The 23,340-nt window shown below is 43.6% G+C and overlaps 1 protein-coding gene across 3 annotated transcripts in view; it reads right to left on the reverse strand.

Moving 5' to 3' along the window:
- Positions 1 to 5,795: 5,795 nt before the first annotated feature.
- LOC137563001 (hexokinase-2) overlaps positions 5,796 to 23,340 on the reverse strand; it is a 104,110-nt gene continuing 86,565 nt past the window's right edge. For all 3 annotated transcript variants that reach the window (XM_068274905.1, XM_068274906.1, XM_068274907.1), the window contains exons 13-18: positions 22,546 to 22,641; positions 20,091 to 20,190; positions 18,399 to 18,582; positions 16,436 to 16,591; positions 13,944 to 14,177; positions 5,796 to 11,665 (exon numbers count right to left, since the gene is read on the reverse strand). In XM_068274905.1, the coding sequence (XP_068131006.1) occupies positions 11,521 to 11,665; positions 13,944 to 14,177; positions 16,436 to 16,591; positions 18,399 to 18,582; positions 20,091 to 20,190; positions 22,546 to 22,641 (915 nt within the window). In that variant the 3' untranslated portion in view covers positions 5,796 to 11,520. The remainder of the gene's footprint in view (positions 11,666 to 13,943; positions 14,178 to 16,435; positions 16,592 to 18,398; positions 18,583 to 20,090; positions 20,191 to 22,545; positions 22,642 to 23,340) is intronic.

Consider the following 23,340-nt stretch of genomic DNA (forward strand, 5'->3'; position numbering starts at 1 on the left):
ACTGAAAATAAAAATATAAGATTCTTTTATTTGCTACTAATGTTCTATTAATTATCCATACTACTCATACAATACATTATATCATAAGGTTTTTTTTCGATTCATGTAACTTTTTCTCCTGGGTTTTCTCCTAGAATATAAATTTTCATCTTCTCTTTAAAATCATTTTCAGTACTTTAGCATTGAAAATGTATCAAAAAGAAGGTAAAAATGTACTCTCAGGCCTCTTTCTCAGTAGGACGTTGCGTTTTGATGCAACGTTAAAGTCGCAACACAAATTACAACGCAACACCCCAAAAAAGTTGCAACGCAACTTAAAGGGACTCCGAGCAGTGCAGAAACTATGGAAAGATGCATATCATTTTAAAGCTCTCTTTCTCCTCTTTCCATTGATATATAAACCGCCACCCTACACATTTTAGTTTTTGCTATTTTCGCGATTGAAATTGCCGCGGCCGCAATTTCAATCGCGAAAATAGAGAAAATTAAAAGGCGTAGGGCGACGATTTAGGTGTCGCCAGAAAGAGGAGAAAGAGAGCTTTAAAATGATATCCATCTTTCCATAGTTATATTGTATTACACAGGGCGACTTTTTCCTAAAGTCAGCAGCTCCATTCTGCTGAATAGAGCTGCCGACACTGAAGAAAGTGTCGCTCTGTGTAATACAAGTAACTATCAAAAGATGGATATCATTTTAAAGCTCTCTTTCTCCTCTTTCTGGCGACACCTAAATCGTCACCCTACTCCTTTTAGTTTTCTCTATTTTCGCGATTGAAATTGCGGCCGCGGCAATTTCAATTGTAAAAATAGCGAAAACTAAAATACGTAGGGTGGCGGTTTATATATCATTGGAAAGAGGAGAAAGAGAGCTTTAAAATGATATGCATCTTTCCATAGTTTCTGCACTTTTTGGAGTCCCTTTAATGCCTCGTTATCCTCACATACAGTAGAGCATACAGGCAATGAAAAGTATGCTTCAAGTCATTACTGAGCATGTGCAAACAGTCTAACCCAGCTAATAACGTGTATAACGCACTGCATGCAGCACTTTCACTTAACACTTCACTTAACTGCAGCTTTAGTCACCAGCACAACGTGTGCACCGTGAATGGGGCAATGATTTTTCATTGCAGTGAGTTATTCTGCGTTAAATGTTGTTTTAACGTGCGACTTTAACGTCCCACTGTGACAGAGGCCTTAAAATTATTTGGAGTATGTTGTTGCTTGCTAGAGATAAGTATGTAATATGCATTTGCAGGTACATCATGTGTTAAATAATTTTACTCAGTTCAGGTTCACTTTAAGTATGGGTACCACTAAGAACTCTTTACTAATGTAGAGCCCAAGTGCAGATTATATACAAGATTTAGTTATTTGTATTATTCTATTTAACCTCCATGGCGGTAACCCCGAGCTGTGCTCAGGGTAGGAAAAAATAGCCCAAAGCAGTAATCCTGAGCTCAGCTCGGGATAGGAAAATACCTGCTTTCTGTAGTGTTGTGGAGTCCCGCACATGATCAGTGCTGTGCAGCTGGACTCCAGCCTCTCCCTCGGCTGTCAGCTTCTGTCTCCCAGCCGCCGGGCTCCCCATGTCCCTGCTCTTCTTCTGGAGTCCCAGCGGCCAATCAGACCAATGGAGCGGCGGTGGTGGCGTGACGTCATCGGGGGCGATGGGTGGCACAAAAATTTAAAGTGGACCTGAACTTTTGCACAGGGTAAAGGAAAACAGAGAAATGCGCCCTCAATGTATATAGAGAGTTTAGCCTGTCTGATCCCACATCTGGACCCTGATCTGCAAAGGACAGAAGGAAACATGGAAAAATCCATCCTGTATGTGAGAGTTTAGCCTGTCTGATCTCCCAATCTGGACCCTGATCTCTCTTGCACAGGACAGAAGGTAAACAAAGAGAATTGCTGCCTGCATGTGCATAGAGAGTTTAGCCTGTACAATTCCTCCTCATTTGTCTCTAATCACAAGTTGTAATTTGATATTTCCTGTGTCATCTGACTGCAATGGCAGAGATGACAGATAAGCTTATTTGAAAGCACAGGATGTTAACAATATAGCCATTTGGTTCCCAACTGCTTCTGAGTTAAGTGCTTCAGCTTTAGGCCGGGTTAACATTAGGACGCATCCGCCCGTACGCTTGCGTTACGCTCCGTGAGTGGGAATGCAAGGTCCCGACATGTCGGAAATGTCCGCTCCGATGAGCGGAACGCAGAGAACGGAACGTAGCAATGTGAACTTTCCCCTTAGGGAAAGCATTGCTGCGACTGCTGCGTTCCGCTCATCGGAGCGGAACGTAGGCTGAAAACAGCCTAATGTGAACCGAGCCTTACTGCTACCGATATTTACCTGCATTTTGACTACTCTCTGCCTGCCACCTGCATTGATGTCTGCTTGGATTTGACTACTCTCCGCCTGCACCGACCTCTGCCTGGATTGTGACTATTCTCTGCCGGTCACCTGCATCGACCTCTGATTTCATTTTGACTACTCTCTGCCGGCTGCCTGCACCGACCTCTGCCTGGGTTTTGACTACTCTCTGCCTGCTGCCTAAGACTGATAGCAAAGGGAATAAAGTCTGAAAGAAATCAAGCTTCTACTGCCCAGATTGTGATGTCGCCCTCTGTGCCATTCCTTTTCAAAGTGAACCAGAGGTGAAAGTGATTTGGAGGCTGCCATATTGGTTACCTTTTAAACAATACCAGTTGCAGCCCTGCTGATCTATTTGGCTGCAGTAGTGTCTGAAGTACTCCAGAAACCAGCATGCAGGAAATCTTGTCAGATCTGACAATATTGTCAGAAACAACTGATCCGCTGCATGCTTGTTCAGGGTCTATGGCTAAAAGTATTCGCGGCGGAGAATCAGCAGGATAGCCAGGCAACTGGCATTGCTTAAAGAGTAACTGTCAGGCTGCAGAAGCTAATTTAAACCTCTATTCTCCTGTGTTAAACAGTTTAGAAGGAAGCCCAAAAGCAATTAGTGAAGATAAAAATCTCAGTTACCTTTGATGTGTGCTTATCAGCAAGTCTGTTATTCTTAAGAAGACGCAAGCCGCATACCATACTGCAAAGCATTCTGGGGCTCTCCCCTCGGCTGCTAATGAGACGTTACAGCAGCTTGTAATCGCGTAGCACTGATAAATCTCGGGCAGAGTACACTGCAAGAGTCAGCTATTGTTCCTAGCCACATGGCTCATTAATATTCACTGCACACTGTGTTGTTCAAGTACAAGCTTATCTGTGATCAGGAAGCAGGCAGGACATGACGACACATTTGACAGAAAAACATGGAGCCTGCCATGAGCTGTCAGGAGCATCATTCTCTGCATATACTATATACAAATTCTGTGAAATCCAAACGTGGACAGTGAAATGCATATGTAATGTAAGTACAGCCAATCTTTAGCTACTGATATATGTGTTTATTTTCTCTGAGACCTTATACCTAACAGCTCCTCTTTAAAAAGAAATAAATATGGCAGTCTCCATATAACTCTCACTTCACTTTAAATTTGTTTGAAAGGTGAGGCCTCACTTATCTCCACCAGTACTCTTGCAGTGCAACTACTCTGCCAGGCCGTATAGTCACACCTGCAAATTTGGCCACCCTAAAACAATTGTTCATTATTATTTTGTGTGATCGGCCTTCATACAAACTTGTCGGCTCTTTGCTAATCAGCCTGTTCTGCCCCATGGAGAGGGGAAGACAAACTATGGCGAGAAAAGACAAGTAAAATAAAAACTGTTGCATGAATTATTGGCGGTTGGGTGAGGTTTTCCCACATGTCCAGTTGTGACCAGCCTACGGATGTCAAGTGACACTCCGCACCTCAATAGTGCTGTCATGTGCCTGAGAAGTACTGTACATGTGTTTATTTTACATTCGTCATTGTCTGATGGCTGAGAGCAGTTTTTTAAGAGAAAAGTGATTAAAGAGACAGTTTTATTGACGAGAGCTCCTGGATTTTTTCTACTACAATGTTATACTATACTTGGTTTCTTTCTGGAAGTTGCACTGTCTGCTGTATTGGAACCGATTTGGCTTAGCAAACAATCATTAGGAGTGCCTCAAGCTTTTTTCTTCTGTTTATCACAGACTGGGAAGGTGCCCAACACAATCACAAAATACTGTTTTGAACGGTCAAAAGCTACAGACATACTGAAAGATGGCTTGTGTGACTGGGACGATAAATGGTCGTTACGCAATCTATCTTTCAAGATATTCACGAGATCTGATGTAAAATGGCTATGGACGATACGCTACACAATTGGATCATAGAATGTGCAATAAGCACCGTAGGGTTCGCAGACATATAGTTTAATAATCGTTCATATATACTGTGGCCTAATGAGCTGCAAGGCTTTTGGAAATACTTTTATAACCCTTCTCAGCTTTATGCAAGTCAACCATTCTTAATCGCAGGTCTTCATTCACATCTGGCAATGCTTCTTATGGCCCATACTCACGGGCTACAATTGCCGCTAGTCGCTAGCACACGGGAGCGTGTGCGCGACAGACCGGCAACAGCTAGTCGCCAGGTCCCTCCGCATACACACTGCGGAAGAAGGATTAGTGGTGCAACGGAAGCTGTCGCCGACGTTCCTCCCCCCCGCCCCCCCCCGCCGAAAGCTCCGTGTGATGCATATAGGTTGCTGTCGCTAGTCCGCATACACACGCGGACTAGCGACAGTTGCGGCGGCAACTGTCGCCAGGCGATTGACCGCGCCAATCGCCTGGCGACAGCAGCGACGAGTGACCGTTCGGGGTGCGCGCGCCATACTCACGGGCGACCTGTCGCCGCAACACGCGCGTGCCACGTGGTTGCGGCGACAATTGTAGCCCGTGAGTATGGGCCATTACGAAAAGCAAGCCCAAAACAGGTGTGTTTTTTTATTGGACAAGGCAGCTGTAACCAACACCTCCAATTTTATCTCATTGACTGGACTCCAGTTGGCTGACACCTCACTCCAATTAGCTCTTGGAGATGTCATTAGTCTAGGGCAGTGTTTCTCAAACCTGTCCTCGTGACTCCCCATCGGTGAATGTTTTGCTGGCAACCTCACCTATGCACAGGTGGGGTAATTAGTGTCTCAGCTACATGGAATCCACCTAGCTGAGACACTGATTACCCCACCTGTGCATAGGTGAGGTTGTCTGCAAAACATGCACCGTTGGGGAGTCACGAGGACAGGTTTGAAAAACACTGGTCTAGGGGTTCACATACTTTTTCCACCTGCACTGTGAATGTTTACATGGCGGGAGGTCAAAACGCTTGAGAATTGTTGTGGATCGTTTATTTCACCTATCGTTTGATTCCTTATGGACTGCCCAATATCTGAACGATGTGTCATTCATTTCAGGAAATTTTTGATCCCCATGTGTACAAGCCTTAAGTTGTAGGTATGTATGATCTCTAAGTACAGGCTGATGGCACTGATACCTAACTAACTGTCAAGTAGGGATGGTGATGCCTAGGAGAACTCATAGAGAAGCATGTGATCAGTCTGATCAGCTGGTAGATTTGTAAGGTTCTGATTTGCTGTGATGACCTCTTGGTTTAAAACATGATCATGACCAGCAAATCAGAGCCTTACCAATCTATCAGCTGATCAGACTGATCACATGCTTCTCTATGAGTTCTCGTTGGCATCGTCATCCCTACTGCCAAGACACATCTTTATAAAGAGCGATGTTGCCTGTTGTTCTGGATGACATCAATAAGGGAGAGCAACACGTAGATTATTTATACAAACATATTTATCGAATAAAATAAATCTACAGAGTTGTATATTTAGCAAAAACAAAAATAATAATAACTCTACATGCTTTACAGTCTCCTGCATGTACAAATGTGTATCCATTCTATATACACAGGATATATATATATATATATACGCGGAACACTTAGTATCTGACAGCAATGTAACATCTTATACAGTGTTATCCTTTGGGAGAGTGTAACAAGAAGGGTTACACAGTGCTCTGCACTTGTAACGCTTTACAAATACATAAGCTTAACATAAATTAACATAAAAAAATAATAACAATAGCAATAATTATCTATGCCTATTCTACAAGAAACAAATATGTAAAACATAACCTAGTCCTCGACTGCTCTAGACCCTGCACGCCCGGAGAGATGCCATATTGCTTCATGTATTGCCTATGGTTTGATTCTGGGACAGCACTGACCCTTGTTCCCATTCCTACACTGTACAGTCCTCAGGTTTGCTTCAAATTCAAGTGTTGCAGGATATACAAGTGGACCTTGGTTTTTAAAAACAAGGCGACGGAATAGCAAAGTGGAGGCACGGCCAACACAGAGCTGACGTGGGAAGTGTGACTAGTGGGCACAGCTGACCTGATAAGATATGGAGGCTGCCATATTTACTTATTGTTAAACTATTGCCTGGCTACCCTGCTAATGAGTTGCCTCTTATACTTTTAGTCGCAGATCCTGAACAAGCATGCACACCAGAGGTTATGCTTGTTTTAGGTGTGTGGTACTAATGCATGAAAGATCAGCAGGATGCCAGCAACTGGTATTGTTTAACAGGAGATAAATGTGGAAGCCTCCGTACCCCTCTCAGGTCAGTTGCCCTTTAACTTTCTTTTTCTTCAGGTTAAAAAAAAATTAGACAAAGTTCTTCTCCTATACTTCCTTTTTCCATATTTGACCATGGATTTTCCATAGTTCAATAAAGACATTAAAAGATCAAGCCACTCAAACTTAAAATTCCACTGAAACCATGGCTACCTAGAAATTGTCATGACAAGTTTTACACATGGTGAGGTGCATTTGTCCACAATCTACACTATTACCCTGCTGCAGAATGTGGTGACAGGGTAATATGCATAGCTCCGCCCCGTTCAGTCACGTGCTTCCTGCTGGACAGAAAGTACATCACAGTATTGCCATCACTCTGCAACACACAGGACCGCTTCATGTATGATTAAAATTCTCAGTGTCTACCACAAAAAAATGTAATATCTGTTTGAATGGACTGACCATTTAAAATCTGTACTGTACTGTATATTTTTATCCCTAAACACGTTATGCTACAAAATACAGAAAGTAATACATTGCTTGTTTTTCTATAAAAAAATATTTATATACTTTAGATGGCTGTGACCTAAAATATCACTTTAACTCAAATCCAGTGGTATTAGTTATAGATTTTCTGCTTTTAGGGCCTGTTCCTACTCGTCCATATTTGTACAGATGGCAGATCTGCTTTTGATACACCATAATGCATTGAGATGCAGAGAGATCACATGAATACAGACAAGCACGACTAGACAGAATGACCCTGACGCCATAAAGACAGAAATCTACACTTTGCATTCACTTCAAATAACCAATCACATCCGTGAAAATGTCCAATGTTTTCAATTCTCTCTAACTTGAATGGTCAATTAACACACTAACAGGCAGTGAAGTATTCTCTTTTGAAAGCATTGTGATACTTTCTAATTGAAATGGATGTTACTGTGCTGCCACCTTGTGTCTGTGTGTGTAACTTCCTACCAGCAGCAATACAGTATGAAGGAAGCACAGTAGGAAGGGAAATGCACAGTACGGTGTTATATAACAATGTACCATTAGCATTCAACTCAATTAAAAACTGAACAGGACAAATTTCATATTCATTAGTGGATATTATAGGTATTACCTTTGGAACTTGAAAACATTTATCTTACTGTGCCTGTGTGCAGTTGTTCATACAGGCTTAAGACCTCACCTGCCTGTAGCTTCCTGTTACCAGAGTTGAGGTCTTAAAATCGGTCACATCAGCTTCCTGCGAACTACAGTAGTCTGCCAGATAATTGTGCTTTCTGGTTGCTTGAGACTCAACGTTTAACTTAGGTAAAGCTAATATAGTACTACACCGCAATCTCTATAGATCCCATGAATTCTATATTAAATGTTAAAATACAGTAGCTGAAAGTATATTAACCTTTAGGGGAGTCATGAAACCCAGGCTTTAAAGTGGATCCGAGATAAACCTTTACTCATTGCAGAATTGTGTTCCTTACATATAGTTTATAGGGCATTCCTCAAGCCAAATACTTTTTTTATGGTTTTAATACCCTAATTCCCTATAAACTAAACAGGCCTCTCCCACAGCTCCTCCAGTGCCTAGGCACTCTGAGACCCATGTAACAAGGGCTTATGGGAGCTCAGTCTGGGCAGGAGGAGGAGGTGTTACTAGCCAGAGATTTCAGGAGTAGAGGGGAGTGGAGTTTTAACAGGCTGAAGGATGGAGATGCAGAGCAGCTTTGCCTGTGTGTAATGATGACAAGCAGAATATGGCTGCTCTCATTGTATCACAGGTAGAAATACTCATCTACCGTTGAAGCTGTTTGCAACAAGATTTGAACTAAACTTTAGGTAAGATATATAGACAAGTTATAGTTAGTTTTTCATCTCAGATCCGCTTTAAGCTCAGCAGAGCCCACAAACCCAAAACGTTGGCCTTCAACACTGTGAGCACTGTGATTTGTGCTGGTTGCCTGAGATTGCTGGTTAGTTGAGTTCCAGATAACCGGGACTCTATTGTACTGAGTCTTGCCTCCTCATGTGGACAAATGGATTCTACTGTAATACTGGAATTCTGGAAAATGTACATTTATTGTTCTTTCTACTTATGGTGTCACATGATCGCATGTGATTGACCTGCCCAGCAGCAAAATCCAGACAAGAAAGGAAGCAAGTCGCACTAAAGTTTCAAGCACATGCAAGCACATTTGGCCCATGAAACAAGTATTTTGTGCAGCACTTTGCTCGTGTGCTTTTATTTATTTTTTATATTATTTATATCCACTTATCAACCTGATTGCTAATAGCATTTGCCTTGTTCAGCCTGTTTGTTGCGTTCTGAAGGAAATTAAACGCTGACACAATGCGGTAAGCAGAAATCTGTAGCTTTTTAGGAAACACAACGCCACGCTTTCCATATCGCTTACTCTAATCTGGATGCTGCAATATTGCTTGCAGGAAATGAGACCTGTCTCTGCAAGGGCAAATTCATTAAAAGCCCATTTCCTGCTCCGTTTCAATTAACACCAAGCAATAACTGAGCATGTTTTTTCATGAATATCTCACTGGATACTCATGAAGAGCCTGACGATGTTATTTAGCTTTGTGGATTTTGTTTGAGTAAATTAACACTGCTGACCCATCTCACGAGAAGCAATTAAGTAGGAGGAAAAGCAATCTACGATGCTAAAATCTGCACTATCGTTGTGGCCCCAATCTGACACTGAGAAATCACACAGTTAACAGAAACCACAAATATTTGCCGGTGCTTAAAGGTCAATCAGTTATATCCCATTCAGGCAATTACAAAGGAATAACCCTCCTTTTTGTCTTTTTTGCTGAAACTGGTCAACTTGACCTGTAACCATCGTTCTGTGCAGCCAATGTTAGAAGCGGCCCATACATGTATTAGGCGGCCCATAAATGTTAAAGAGAGTTTACTCGGCTGTTAAGTGTGAAAATACTGCTAGTGGACAGACCATTGGTGATGACTCCATATAAGATGTGTGATAATTCTCATATCAGTCTCTGTGCAGTACTGGTGCACGCTATGGGTCTGATGCACAAAATCATGGTAACATTGCAGTGCACAGGCAGCGCATGGCAATATAACCTTACTATCCGCATTGTCTACTGCAAGTTACACTATAAGCGCGACCAGTACCAGCTACTGCTACAGTAACGCTGCTACTAATGTTGTTATGTACAGCAGGAGACATTGGCAGCGCTTCCAAACAGAGGCTGCACCCGAATTGACTACCTGCAATAGATGTGCAGAGCTCCACAATGTAGACTAAAATACACAACTTGCATTCAAAACAGGTACAGCTGCAGCCTATGAGCGCTGTCATTTGTTTGATGTCTACTAATGTTGTTAGTAGCATCCGATACCATAGCAATGGTCACACTAGGCAAGTACCAAACTAATATTGTAACTTGTGGTACACAGTGTGATAGTAAGGGTAGTATAGCTGTACACTGTAATATACCACCTCACCGATGCCCTAACTCTCTTAGCCTAGAGCCTCTCGATGCAGCCCCCCTCCTATCTGGTCACCACTCCCACCCTTTATATTGTAAGCCTTTGGCAGGACCCTCCCCCCTTGTGTATGATACTTGGCTCTCACACTGGGCTGTTCAAAAGTCAGGGTGAGGCTTAAACAGTACCTGTAGTAGATCCAAGTAGATATAACCTCTATTGCATCCTGCAACAGGAGTACCGTATGTAATGGAACCTTAGTTACTGTTTTTATCACAATAACCTTTCTGTGCCTCTGATGCAGCTATAGGATATCTGCAGTGAAATCAAACTATTACAGTAGTGAATAGTGCAGCTTGTCAGCTGTGGTGAGTGACAGCCTGTGTGATCATGTGATCACATATACTCCATCCTGATAAATCATGCTGTCCTTTTTTGTGTAATTTCAGACAAGATAGCCATTGTCCAGGTGCACGGAACTGATATCGGTTTTAAGTACATGAAAGCACAGCAATATACTATATCTATGCCTGCTGTTTGTGATAAAAAATCTGTTCACCTTAAAGTGGACCTGAACTCTTGCACAGGACAGAAGGAAAACGTATAGAAATGTACCCAGTATGTACTAAAAGAGTTAATGCTGTCTAATTCCCTCTCATTTGTGTCTAATCACAAATTGTAATTTGATCCCTCAGCTGTGTCAGCTGGCTGCCACAGCAGAGAGCTAATTGGTAAACACAGGATGTTAACAATTTGTCTGCTTCCATGAAAGCAGGAAGTAGACACACTGCAGACTGATTGCAGGATTTGTATCAGCTGAAACAAATAAATGTTTTTCTTTAAGGTTATTATGCTGTTGCTTGACCTCTAGAGCAGAGGGAACGTTTTGAGTTCAGGTCCACTGTAAAGATGATGGTTGGCTTTTAGCTAGATTAGCCATGCCTAGGCAGACCTGCCTTCCAATGACGTTAAAGATCCAACTTTTTTCTTATCTTGATACACTTGCTGGAGCCACAAGTTCACACCTCGTACTAGGTTTCCATCAATGGTGAACATTCTTTGACCATCATTTCTTAACCATGCAAGTTCTTTCATATCTCAAGCAAACAATCCCATAGTGCATTGCCAGTCTTAGGACTAAAGGGACTCATTATTGCCATGTCAACTCTTGTTAAGTAGGGAAGGGATTTGGGTTTAGAAAGGCCACTATGAGCAGCAAAGCATGAAACGCTGTGTTCCATAACACCTGATGGCCAATGCTATCTCAACAAAAATCTATCCTACAAAAATGAAAAAAATATATAACCTATGTACATAATTCCCTGGTACGGGTGTGGCCAAAACAAATGCCAAATGCCTGGTGGCACTGGCTGTGTGCATGAAGCTTCCAGTTCATCCAGTCCAGCGGAGTGTATGGTAGGTGGTGGTAGAAGGAGTCTGTAACGAGTCTCTGTACAGGAATGCACTCATACAAATCCTCTGGCTCTTCTGCTCTAGCGTTGTCCAGCTTCCCTTATCCGGCATGCCACCGCGGTGATGAGCGCCGCTCCTTTCCCGCTGCCATCTTCAGACTGCAGAAAGGTCACCTGACACTTCGGGGACAGTTCCTCCACAGTCTGGTGCATGATGGTGGAGAAACTGCAAAGAAAGGCAAGACAGTGTTACATCACTGAAGACCAACAGAGTAACCAAGCAGCTCAGGGTGACCCAAACTATTAGGAACAGGGCCGTGCAGAGGGTCCTTAAGTGGGGGGTGCTCAAAATTAAAAAAGGGACCTGGCAATGCCTTCCCCCGCATGCCCCCCCCCCCCCTTTCCTCGTTTCTGGCTAGGGGGTATTGATTGTCATGCTGCTGAATGCAGATGATGGGTGTCATGTGGGTTCTGGCTATGGTTGGGTATCGAGTGTCATGCGGGTGTTGATTGCAAGAACTTAGTGCCATGTAAGATCTGGGTGCATGTACTGGATGTCATGTGGGTGCTGGGTGCAGGTACTGGGTGTGACATGGGTGCGAATACTTGGCGCCATGCCTGTACTGGGTGCTGGCTATGGGTGGGCTTTGGGCATCACATGGGTTTTGAATGCAGGTACTTTGGGTGCGGGTACGGGTTAAGTGGATACTTGGTGCAGATAGTGGGTGCCATGTGGAAGCTGTGTGCAGGTGTGAGTACTAGGTGCAATTTTAGGCCTAGGTGCAGATACTTGGTGTCATGTGAGTGTGAGATCTGGGTGCCAGCTATGAGAGGAAGGGGTGGCTGATGGGAAATGTAGAGGTCAGTGTGGGTGCTGCAGGAAGGGGCAGGGCCATGCAGAGGATCCTCAAGGGTGTGGTGCTCAAATTTGAAATCGATAAATTGTGCTTAATTGTGTATGTAATACCCCCTCTCCAGAAAGCATCAGGCAGACTTTGTGTCTCCTTCCAACTCTTTTGGTGCTCAAATCAGCAGTGATAGGTGATAGGTGCCCACTGTTAGTGGGTTAGAGTGGGCACAGTGGAGCCCACTGTGGAGGCACAGACTCACCTTTCATTACTGGGACCTCTGTCCCTCTTGATCAGCACCCACTCTTTTCAGGCAAAGAAGTGGTTATCAATATGCAGTGGTTGCTAAGCATTAGTAGAAGCAAAACTGCAGTAAGTGCCAAGGTGCAGTGGGTGCCCAGATGCAGTAGATGGTAAGACGCAAAGGTTCACTTTGTGGTAAGTTGCAGTAAGTGCCGAGATGCCAAAGTAAAGTCTGTGTCAAGCTGCTTTGGGTACCAAGGTCCAGTTTGTATTGGGCGTTTATTTTCAGTGGGTGCTATGCAGTATTGGGTGTTGAATGAGTAGCAGATGGTGATAAACAATAGTGGGTGCCATGTGAGTGCTAATTGGTAGCCATTGGTGCTAATTTGAAAAAAAAAGTTTCCCCTTGTTCCCACTGTGCTACTTACCATATCCTGCACATTTGGTGTTTATATCATGTAAGGGAGCTTTGCTATTAACCACTTAAGTTGGCGTGTTTTGGCAATTTTAATCAAGGCTGTGATCACAGCTAAATCCATGATCACAAGCCGGATTTGGACCACGATCACGAGTGCATTCGGAACTGAATACGTGATCGAGAGGCGATCACGAATTCAGATCACAATGTTGGATGATGAGCATCATTGGTATTTGCACAATCAAGTTATCCTGAATACACCAATATTGATGCACCATATGCTGTAAGCACAAAGAAATGTCAGTGACAGGATCAGTACACTCTCTGGAGAACACCTGGATTTAATTACTTGCCAACCGCTCCACAACAATTGGCGTGAACGCGGCAGCAGCCCCAGGACCGCTCCATGCCGCGAACGGCCTTCTATGGGGCTAGCAGGAGATCGCACACGCAGATGACGTCACTAGGTGTTTCGCCGCTAAGCCATGCCTTCTTCAGGTGTGCCTTAGCACCAAGACGCGTAGTAACATCAGATGGCTCCGGCGTGACCAGTCCCCACCCCCCGCACCTCACTCCACGCTGAACATCACTCCTGCTGCTCTGGCCAAGCATAAAAAAGGGGAAAAGACTCGCTGGCAGGCCTAAGATGCGCTTGATTTCTACCCATACATTGTAAGTGCAATTTTAAGCGTGATTTTACCCATTAAAGAAGTTAATGCACCAGAGGAGCGCTCCTTTCTCTTTCATTTTTACACAGGACTACTGGCTCCACCCAGCACTTGGAGCAGCACCTATAGCATTAACCAGCATCATTCTGTCAAGGGACTTACCTGTACAAAGTATTTACCTCACAAGACCTTAATTTACCTCACTAGGCAGTCATTTCAGTTTTTCATGAGTTAACAGCATTTGCAAATAGACAGTTCATAAAATGTTCGGTAAAATGCTGCAACTTAGTGAATTGAAGCCAAAGTAGGAAACAAAAAGTGACTTACTGCGGGTGCAGCTTGTACAGAGTTCCATCCACTCCCACTGTGACTCTCAGGGAGTCCAGTCCTCGGTTTTCCCTAATCTTGTCAACGACAGCAGCCACTCCAGCTCCACATAGCTGAGCCGCTCTCCGAGCCACCACTGTGCAGACTTCTTTCACAATGATACTGTCATCACATGTGCTGTTCAAACCAAGGTGCTGGAGGATGGAGCGCACCTGCAGCAATGCCAAGCGGTCACTGGCAAGAAAAGAAGAGAAGCTATATTTGTAAGGGAAATCCAATATGACCTTAAAGTAAGCCTGAACTCTTGCACATGACAAAAGGAGAACAGAGAAACGCACCCTGTGTATATTTAGAGAGTTTAGCCTGTCTTATTCTCCCGGACCTGTGGCTAATCACACCTGTGATTTGATCTCTGAGTTGTCAGCTGGCTGCCTCAGCAGAGCAGATAATTTGTAAACACAGGGTGTTAACCCTTTGTCTGCTTCCATGAAAGCAAGAAGTAGACACACTGCAGATGTATTGCAGGATTTGTATCAGTTGTAACAAATAAATGTTTTTCTGTAAAAGTTATTATGCTGCTGCTTATCTTTTAGAGCAGAGAGGAAGTTCTGAGTTCAGGTCTGCTCTACACCTTATCAGGGGGTCTTGTCATTTCCCCATGCCTGTGCACTGCATTAGAAGAAGCACACTTTAAAGTGTCCCTGTAGTTGACCAATGCATGGAGCTTCTGAAGGGGAAAGGAATGTTTCTTTGGTACACCTTTAGTACTGTAATTAAGTTTAAAGAAAACTTTATGATACATGAAATTAAACTATTTACCAATTTACAATGGTTGTTGTAACTACCTGTTGAATATCAATTTTCTCTTGCCTATCTATGTCATGCGTTCCACAACTGCTGAAAGTGTGAGTCATGATGAGAGTGTAACCACTTTAGGACCACGGTGATTGAAATCTACGCCGTTTTGGTGGTTACCTGGCTGGCAGGGCATAGATTTAAATCAGCCACCGCTGCGCCCATCTGCCATTTCCGGCGCTCCCTGATTATCTCGCTGCTAAAACCCGACGTCTCTCGCCGCAGCTCACTAGCTCTGCCTGTTTCTATGACGGCAGAGTCATGTGAGCCGGTTAGGAGCCGCTTTCATTGGCTCCTGGACGTATCTATCAGTGTAAGCCGCTCCCATAGGCTTACATTGATAGACACCGTCAGGAGCCAATGAAAGCGGCTCCTGACCGGCTCACATGACTCTGCCGTCATAGAGACAGCAGAGTGGATGTCAGAAAGATCCCGGCGTGCGGCAGTTGAGGCGGGTATGAGCGGCGATTCGTCGGGATTCTGTCGGTATTGTACCAGTGGGTCCTTAAAGAGGAACTGTCGCGAAAATCTTGAAAATTTAAAACACATACAAATAAGAAGTACATTTCTCCCAGAGTAAAATGAGCCATAAATTACTTTTCTCCTATATTGTTGCTGTCACTTACAGTAGGTAGTAGAAATCTGACATTACCGACAACAGGTTTTGGGCTAGTCCATTTCTTCATGGGGGATTCTCAGCATGGCCCTTATTCTTTATAAAGACATTCCCTGAAAATTATTAATACAAAGATGCTGGCCAGACTCCCTGCTCGCTGCACACTATTTTGGCAGCTGAACGGAGCAACTGCCATTCACTAAGTGCTTTTTAAAATAAAGAAAACCCTGAGAACCCCACTATGGAGAGATGGACTGGCCCAAAACCTGTTGGTAATGTCAGATTTCTACTACTTACTGGAAGTGACAACAACATAGGAGAAAAGTAATTTATGGCTCATATTACTCTGGGAAAAAAATGTAATTCTTATATGTATGTATGTGTTTTAAATTTTAAGTTTTTGGCAACAGTTCCTCTTTAAGGACCAGAGACCGCTGGTACGTAAGTGGTTAAAGGACACCTGAAGTTAAAGGGTTATGAGGGCTGCCATATTTATTTTCTTTTAAAGAATCCCAGTTGTCTGGCAGCCCTGCTGATGTATTTGGCTGCAGAAGTGTCTGAATATCACCAGAAACAAGCATGAAACTAATAATGTCAGAAACACTTGATCTGCTGCATGCTTATTCAGGAAGGATTAGAGGCAGGGGATCAGCAGGACAGCCAGGCAATGGGTATTGCTTAAAAGGAAATAAATATGGCAGCCTCCATATCCCTCCTGCTTCAGCTGTCCTTAAGTTAACTTCTGGAATGTGTTTCACACTTCCTGCTGTGTTAACAATGATAAGACATTACATCCAGATAAAATCCAGCCATTCCATTGTCTTTAAATGTAACGCTTTTCTGTTTGGCGTTATTAACCAAGTCATTTGTTTCAGACAGACAACTAGCTGCAGAGGAATTTTACAATTTTTACAGCTGGTACTTTCCAAACAACATCATATTTATGAGGGTAAATGCAGCAAGGAAGACAATAGAACCTTCTTTGTGGGCCGTTCTGCATTACTTCGGGATGTGTACTCACCTCTCAATCTGAGACAAAAATTTTGTTTCGAAAATGCCGCGAGTCTTCAGCCTCTCGGAGATCTTTCCTCGGAAGAGAAGTCCACGCTTGGTAAAATCTATCAAAACATTCCTGACGATCTCCCCAAGGTACATACCGCTAATCATCTTTTCATACCTAAAAAAACAGAGAGAACTGAATTCAGACCACTATAGCTCATTACATATGAATAACTGTACACTTTACTAAAAGATGCTTATAATGCCCATATTAGATAGTTAACAACATATTTGCCTTAAGCTGCAGTGTAGCAAAACAACCACAAGATGTCACTGTGTGTAAAATGCAATGGTATCTGAATGGGATTGCTATTTCCGGTATTCACTCTGTATTCTCTCTAAGTTCTAAGCAAGCTGCATTTTCCTGATGGTGGTGTATGATATTTATCGGCATGTTCTTCTTCAGAAAAGAATACTGAGTGTACAAAACACTAAGCACCAACAGCCCAGAGAAGCCAGATGAAAGATACTGGCTGTAATATCAATAATGGGGGAGGTACGCCTTTGACATAGCATGCTCTGCAGTACTATAGCTTGGTGAATATGAGACAGAAATATACCCACTTCAAGTCCACTGCTGACAACTATTTACATTTGTATAAAAAAGGTCAATTCTTCAAAATGAAAATACTGGTGAACTTGTCTATCAATAACCACCACTCCAGAGCTGCCCTCCCCCATCCTCAGCAGTGCTTGAGACTCCATGTTAAAAAAAGGCCTCACTAATACAGTACTATACCCCGCTCTATCGACATACCATGAACTCTGTATTAAATGACAAAATACAGTAATTAAGTATCTGAACCGCTGTGTTAAAGAGAACCCGAGGTGGGATTTAATTATGCTAGTGGGGCACAGAGGCTGGGTTTGCACACTAACACCAGCCTCTGTTGCCCCATGGTGTGCCTCCAGGACCCCCCTGCGCGCCACTATACCCCCCGCAGTGCTGGCGACACACAGCGTGTCGCCAGCACAATGTTTACCTATGCCAGTCTGTTAGCGCCGCTCCCCCGCCTCCTCTGTATTGGCGCTACCTGCTGATTGGAGGGAAGTGACGCGGGCGGGTAGCGCCGATATGGAGGAGGCGGGGGAGCGGCGCTGACAGACAGCGCTTAGGTAAACATTGTGCTGGCGACACGCTGTGTGTCGCCAGCACTGTGGGGGGTATAGCGGCGCGCAGGGGGGGCCTGGAGGCACACCATGGGGCAACAGAGGCTGGTGTTAGTGTGCACAACCAGCCTCTGTGCCCCACTAGCATAATTAAATCCCACCTCGGGTTCTCTTTAAGCACAGCAGAGCCCACAAACAGCCTAAGGAGCCTGGCTTTACCACTGTAAGTGCTGCAGGTGATTTGTGCTGGTTAGTTGAGACTGTTGGTTAGTTGAGTTCTGAATAACTGGGACTCTACTGTATTCAGTAAACTTTTCATTCAAATGTTATCTAGTGGTTAACAATTAGTCAGCAGTAATTAAAGCTGACCATACACTATGCGATTTGCAGTAAATCAGAAAAACTATTGATAACACCACTGTTCCAGGTATTTCTGGGCCGGTTGGACGTCTGGACAACGATAAACGATAGCTGTGGCGCTCTATGTTATAAGTGCTGCCCATTCAAATGAACGGGCAGGGCTTAGTTCCGTTGTCTACTGTCATTCTCGCAAATGTCACGCTTGATCCCGATTTTCCTGTAGTCTTGTTTAAGGCGCTTCCGTGTCTCCCTGCAGAGTAAACGACAGGAAGTACCGCCGAAGGTCGTCAAATGCTTTTCTGCAAGCCCGCCAGAAAAGCATTATAACGAGATGCCAGGTGGCTGGTTCTGAACCAGCCCTTCTGCTGAAGCCTTGTGTGTTGCTGCGGCAGGTAGATGGGATGAGCATTGTGTACTGCTGAGCTGAGGGTAGGTGTATCATGATGCTGACATACCTCTGTTTCCCAGGATTAAGCGACAGCTCATCCACAGCCCTGTCAAACTCTGTGCGGAATTCTTCCAGGCAATCATTATCACCAAATGCTCCCCACTCCATATTGATGCACATTCTGCCTTCCTCTCCCTCCACCAGCTCCACGTTCCTCATCTCCTCCATGTAACACGCATTACTGCCAGTGCCTGGAAACACAACAGAAGATAATGTAAATAATGCTACGTAACAAAGCTATATACACACTGAAAGATAGATCATAGAAATCCACAGATGAACGATCGTTCCACCATCTATCTTTCATCATGATAACTAAGCAGCGTGATGTCAATGACATGATGTGTTGACAGGCAATACGGTAAACCATCTGATCGTTAAACAATGCGTGCAACAAGTGCCGTAGACTTTGTGGACACTTCGCTTAATAATCATTCATAGCTCTGTAGACGCTGCAGACAATGGACGATTATCTGCCGATATGATCACTCATGATGGTTGTTCAAAAACACAAGAATTGTCTTAGATTGTTCCTTCAAACCCGTAGTTTGCTTCAAAAAAGTTCTGCGTTGTTCCTCATTCACGTGATTTTTGTACCCCGAGTGTACGAGTAGTGATACAAGAGAGCACAGCCAGCAATGTCAGAGTTTTCCAGAATAACATAAGGGATACATTCACTACAACTATTTCTCCGGCCTCACTCCCTCCCAAAGGCGCTCTGAGCTACATACAGCTTTGTACAACGTCCATTTACCTGAGGAAGTGGCATCAGACAACGAAACGTGTTGTTTTTGTCCTTATTAATAAAAGTTTAAACTTTGAACTTTTCATTATTGAAGGTAAGCTTATAGTTGCTTTCCTTTTTAGCAGTTTTTCTGTTTTTTATACTTTTATTGGGCGCCTCCAGTCACTAGCTACTTATTATGTTGGGAGTGGAGACACTCTGTGTGGTCCCACCAAAGGAGAGGAAAATCATAAGCAATCCAATCAGACTAAGGCCTCTTGCACACTGCAAGCGATTCAGATTCAGATTCCGCTTTTTAATCTGTTTTTACTTCCGATTCCGATTTGCAGTTTGCTCCTTGCACACTGCAAATCGGAATCGGAGGTAAAAACTGATTAAAAAGCGGAATCTGAATCGGAATCGCTTGCAGTGTGCAAGAAGCCTCAAAGAATCATTCTGGAATTTGGATCAACGGATTAATCGATAGAAAGATCTGATCAATCATACGGTTGATCTTTTGGGAAATTGTTCCTTTAATTAGCTCCTCTAGACTGTTCACAGAGATTTACGTTTCCTCTGGTCAAATGCAACCACCCTCGGTTAGGCAGTAGAGGACCCTTGATCTCTTACAAATTTACATGCAAGTCTGTTTAACAAGGCCTGTGCCTCAGTGTACACATCGCTAATTGGATGAACATCTGAGAATGTATCTTTTTACAAAATCACAGACGAGGCAACACAGTCAGACTTGGCTGCGGTCTGATTCTCTTCTCTAGTTTTTGTTTTTACATTTTACACTTCACAATGAAGCAAGCAGCTGCTGTGTGTATAAATCCTTCCTATTCCTTTATCACAAGTTCCTTACATGGTGGCCTTAGGCAGCCCCAGCTCTGTTTATTCTCCTCAGTCTCTCTTTTCCTCCTCCAGTGGTGTTTACGGTTGTGTTTATTGTGATGAACAGTTATGAAAACTTACCGACAATCAATCCCATCTCACAGTATGGGTCTTCATAGCCACAAGTCATCATGGTGCCGACAGTATCATTCACAACAGCTACTACCTCCAAGTCAAACTCCTGTGGAGAGAAGAACATGACCAGCATGAGAATGAGTCGCTGGAGCAGTCAGGGATTCTAGTCTGACATTTCTTTTCATCTTAAAAAAGACGTCAAGTATCAGTGGCGTAGCTAAGGAGCTGTGGGCCCTGATGCAGGTTTTACAATGGGGCCCCCCAAGCACTCTATACATAACAATTGATGCGGCGCACCAAAACCTGCCAATGGCAACTACAGTGTTAGAGGTGCAAGAAGGGGATGGGGAACAGTTTGCTCATATTAATCACTTCTATAGATACTTTGAAAAGTGGTAATCATTAACACAGGACCAATAGAGAGCTAATACTGTAGTTGAGGTAGGGCCCTTCGGGGCCCCTCTGGCCCAAGGGCCCTGATGCGGTCGCAACCTCTGCAACCCCTATTGCTACGCCCCTGGCAAGTATAAATTACTAGTCATTTTATGGTATTGCAGGAGAAAAGAAATGACAGGCTGCCTCCTACCACCTTCCACAAAGAAGATAGATTGTAGCTTTACTGATTTTTCCAGTATATTGTAAGCTATGCCATGCCGCGGAGTGTCCTGCCACCTCTGGGAGTCTGTCTGTCCAGATCACCCCTGAACCATAAGCTGTTATGGGAAAAAGGGTGGCTGACGGCTCTACCTTGCCACATGCCTTGTCCAATTGGTAACCCATCCTGGTCCATGGACCCTCCCATTTACAAGAGGGTCAACATGGGCCAAGCTCAGGGTTGCCAAATCATCGCTTTAAAAATGGGTGCATCTAAATCATACAGGTCTGGGAGATATTTACACATAATCAGTGCCTAAACAGCCTCCAACTAGCCACAAGACCTGTATAATTCATATGAGTACGTAATTAAAGGGATGAGACGACAACACTCGCCAAATTTGCTCTCAGAAGGTGGGGAGGTCCTGTGATAACCTCAACCTCCAGCAAGAAAAAAATAATCCCATCTTCACACGACTGATCAACAAAAAACTAAGAAAATTTGGCTGTAACAGTAAAAAAAGATCTTATGACTCAATGATTTATACATTTCCGAACTGACACACGGTTCTTCCAGTCAGTTACAGACTTGATTAGCGGTATAATGCAGATTCAATGAATATAGTAAATGTGCATCTGGAGCATTAACAGGACGCGTAATATGATATTTTTGCAGCTTTCTGCAATATTTCATATCAAGGCTCATCTATACAAAGTAGGGCTAGTGCTTTGAGTACAGCACTGCCCTGCATAACTTGTCTGTGTATCTTACCTGTCAGGACTTCTATTTTCCATAGTGTAGTTCTGTGTGGCCTGCCCTGGGGGTTGTCATTCTGCTGGAAGCTAGGGCCAGACTGCTACTGCTGCCTAGCTCTAGCTATCCTAGGTCCCATATAGAGTAATGTTCGGTCCCATGTGCGGCTGCCGTTCACATCTAAAGTTGGACTATGGAATCTAGGACCAGCTTAATCTAGGCATAAGCAACATCTTTCAAGTAAATGGCAGAATGACAGACACTGGAGAGGGGAGTAGGCCACACACACTACAGCTCTTGTGACTGGTGAGATGGGCAGGGAAGTGCTGAACTCACACTAGTTTTTATCAGTTTTCCCAAAGAAAAGTGAGCGATTCATGCACTGAGAATAATGTTCTATATTGTAAAGGAATCACAGCTTTATAATGATCACTATCTTTTCAGGTTAACATCAAAGCTTGTATGAGCATATATATATAAGATCTCAGGAATAGTTCCCAGCTACACTGGGTGCAGTATCAGCTAATTTTTTTACGCTATTTATTTATAAATTATTGTTATTATTTAGTCAGTGTTTGCCCATTGTAAAATCTTTCCTCATCCTGATTTTCATTCTGAAATGTATCCCAGGAGGCAACATCTTTAGTCCTGGCAGGTGCAGCTCTGTGGAATGTTTGGTTACTGAGAGTTCTGGGAGAATTCTGCATAGCTAAACAGCATAGGCTAAGCATCATTGGGAGGGCGGGGTTACAAACCAATATACAGCAATATAAAGGAAGTGTTTCTGATGCTGAAACCAGGAAAATTATCATAAAAAAGAGTATCCTGAATAATTTACTGCATTCTACTATATGTCACTATGGTGTTGCATTCATACTTATGAAATAACGCAAAGAGAAGAATAATGATTATTACAAATTGGTGGACTCAAAAGTAGCCAATTTGATTTCAGTACAGAGCACTTAAAACAGTAAACAATAGTTCCTGATTGGTGGCTGGAGGCAACTGCCTTCAAATATCCTATATTCCCTTATTAAATAACTCTATTAATATTTGATAAATACTGAGAGAAAATGAAACACGTCTCCCGCAGGTGACCGCTTTTGTACTCGCCTCTCGCCTGTGGATAGCTTCCTTCAGGAGATTCACCACATCTTCTCCTTCACAGCCAGACGCCCTGAAGCCCTTTGTCCATTTTAGGAGGATGCCCTGTGGAGACAAAGATTCAGGCTTTATAAATGGCATCTTGCAGATAACCGCTGTATTGTGTGTAGACTAATAAACGCTCTGCATGGGCCGCCGCCTTCCTCTGAGTCCCGCTGATCACTTGTTCTCTCTGAGGTAAAAAGCGGCTCTGTGGGAAGGCGGGAAGCTGCCGGGCCTGGTTCAGCATTCTGCGGATATAAGCCTGGAAACCCATGAAAATGAAGAGGATGTGAACTCAGAGATGTGTAATGTATATTTTAAGCCCCTAGGCCAAGTGTGTTGGGGGTTTCCCTCCCAAGTGCAGCAGGTGCCCCTCCCATTTTATGTGTAGCCCAAGCTTCTATGTGTAACATACAGTACATGTACCCCTTTCTTTCATATACAGCTCCCTTGGACATCAGCTTCCCTGTTCATTTTATGCCTATTATTTCATATGTAGCAACCCCTATATCATATCCAGGTCCCCCCTGGGGCTGCAGCCACCCAAGGTTTGGGCCTCTGTGGCCCTTCCAGATGGTGCCAAATAAGGTTATGCATCTATGACCATTTTGGCAGCTAACAACTGCTTGATTTTCCATCTCTTAAATAAAGAATGGGTCCTAAAAATTCCTATCACAGATAATCCTCCACAAGTCTGAGACTTCTCAATATGACCAATGTAAGACTAAGGAAACAGGAGGAAATAAATTATATATAAAAGTA

This window comes from Hyperolius riggenbachi, chromosome 3 (assembly GCF_040937935.1).
Source record: "Hyperolius riggenbachi isolate aHypRig1 chromosome 3, aHypRig1.pri, whole genome shotgun sequence".
NCBI lineage: Eukaryota > Metazoa > Chordata > Amphibia > Anura > Hyperoliidae > Hyperolius > Hyperolius riggenbachi.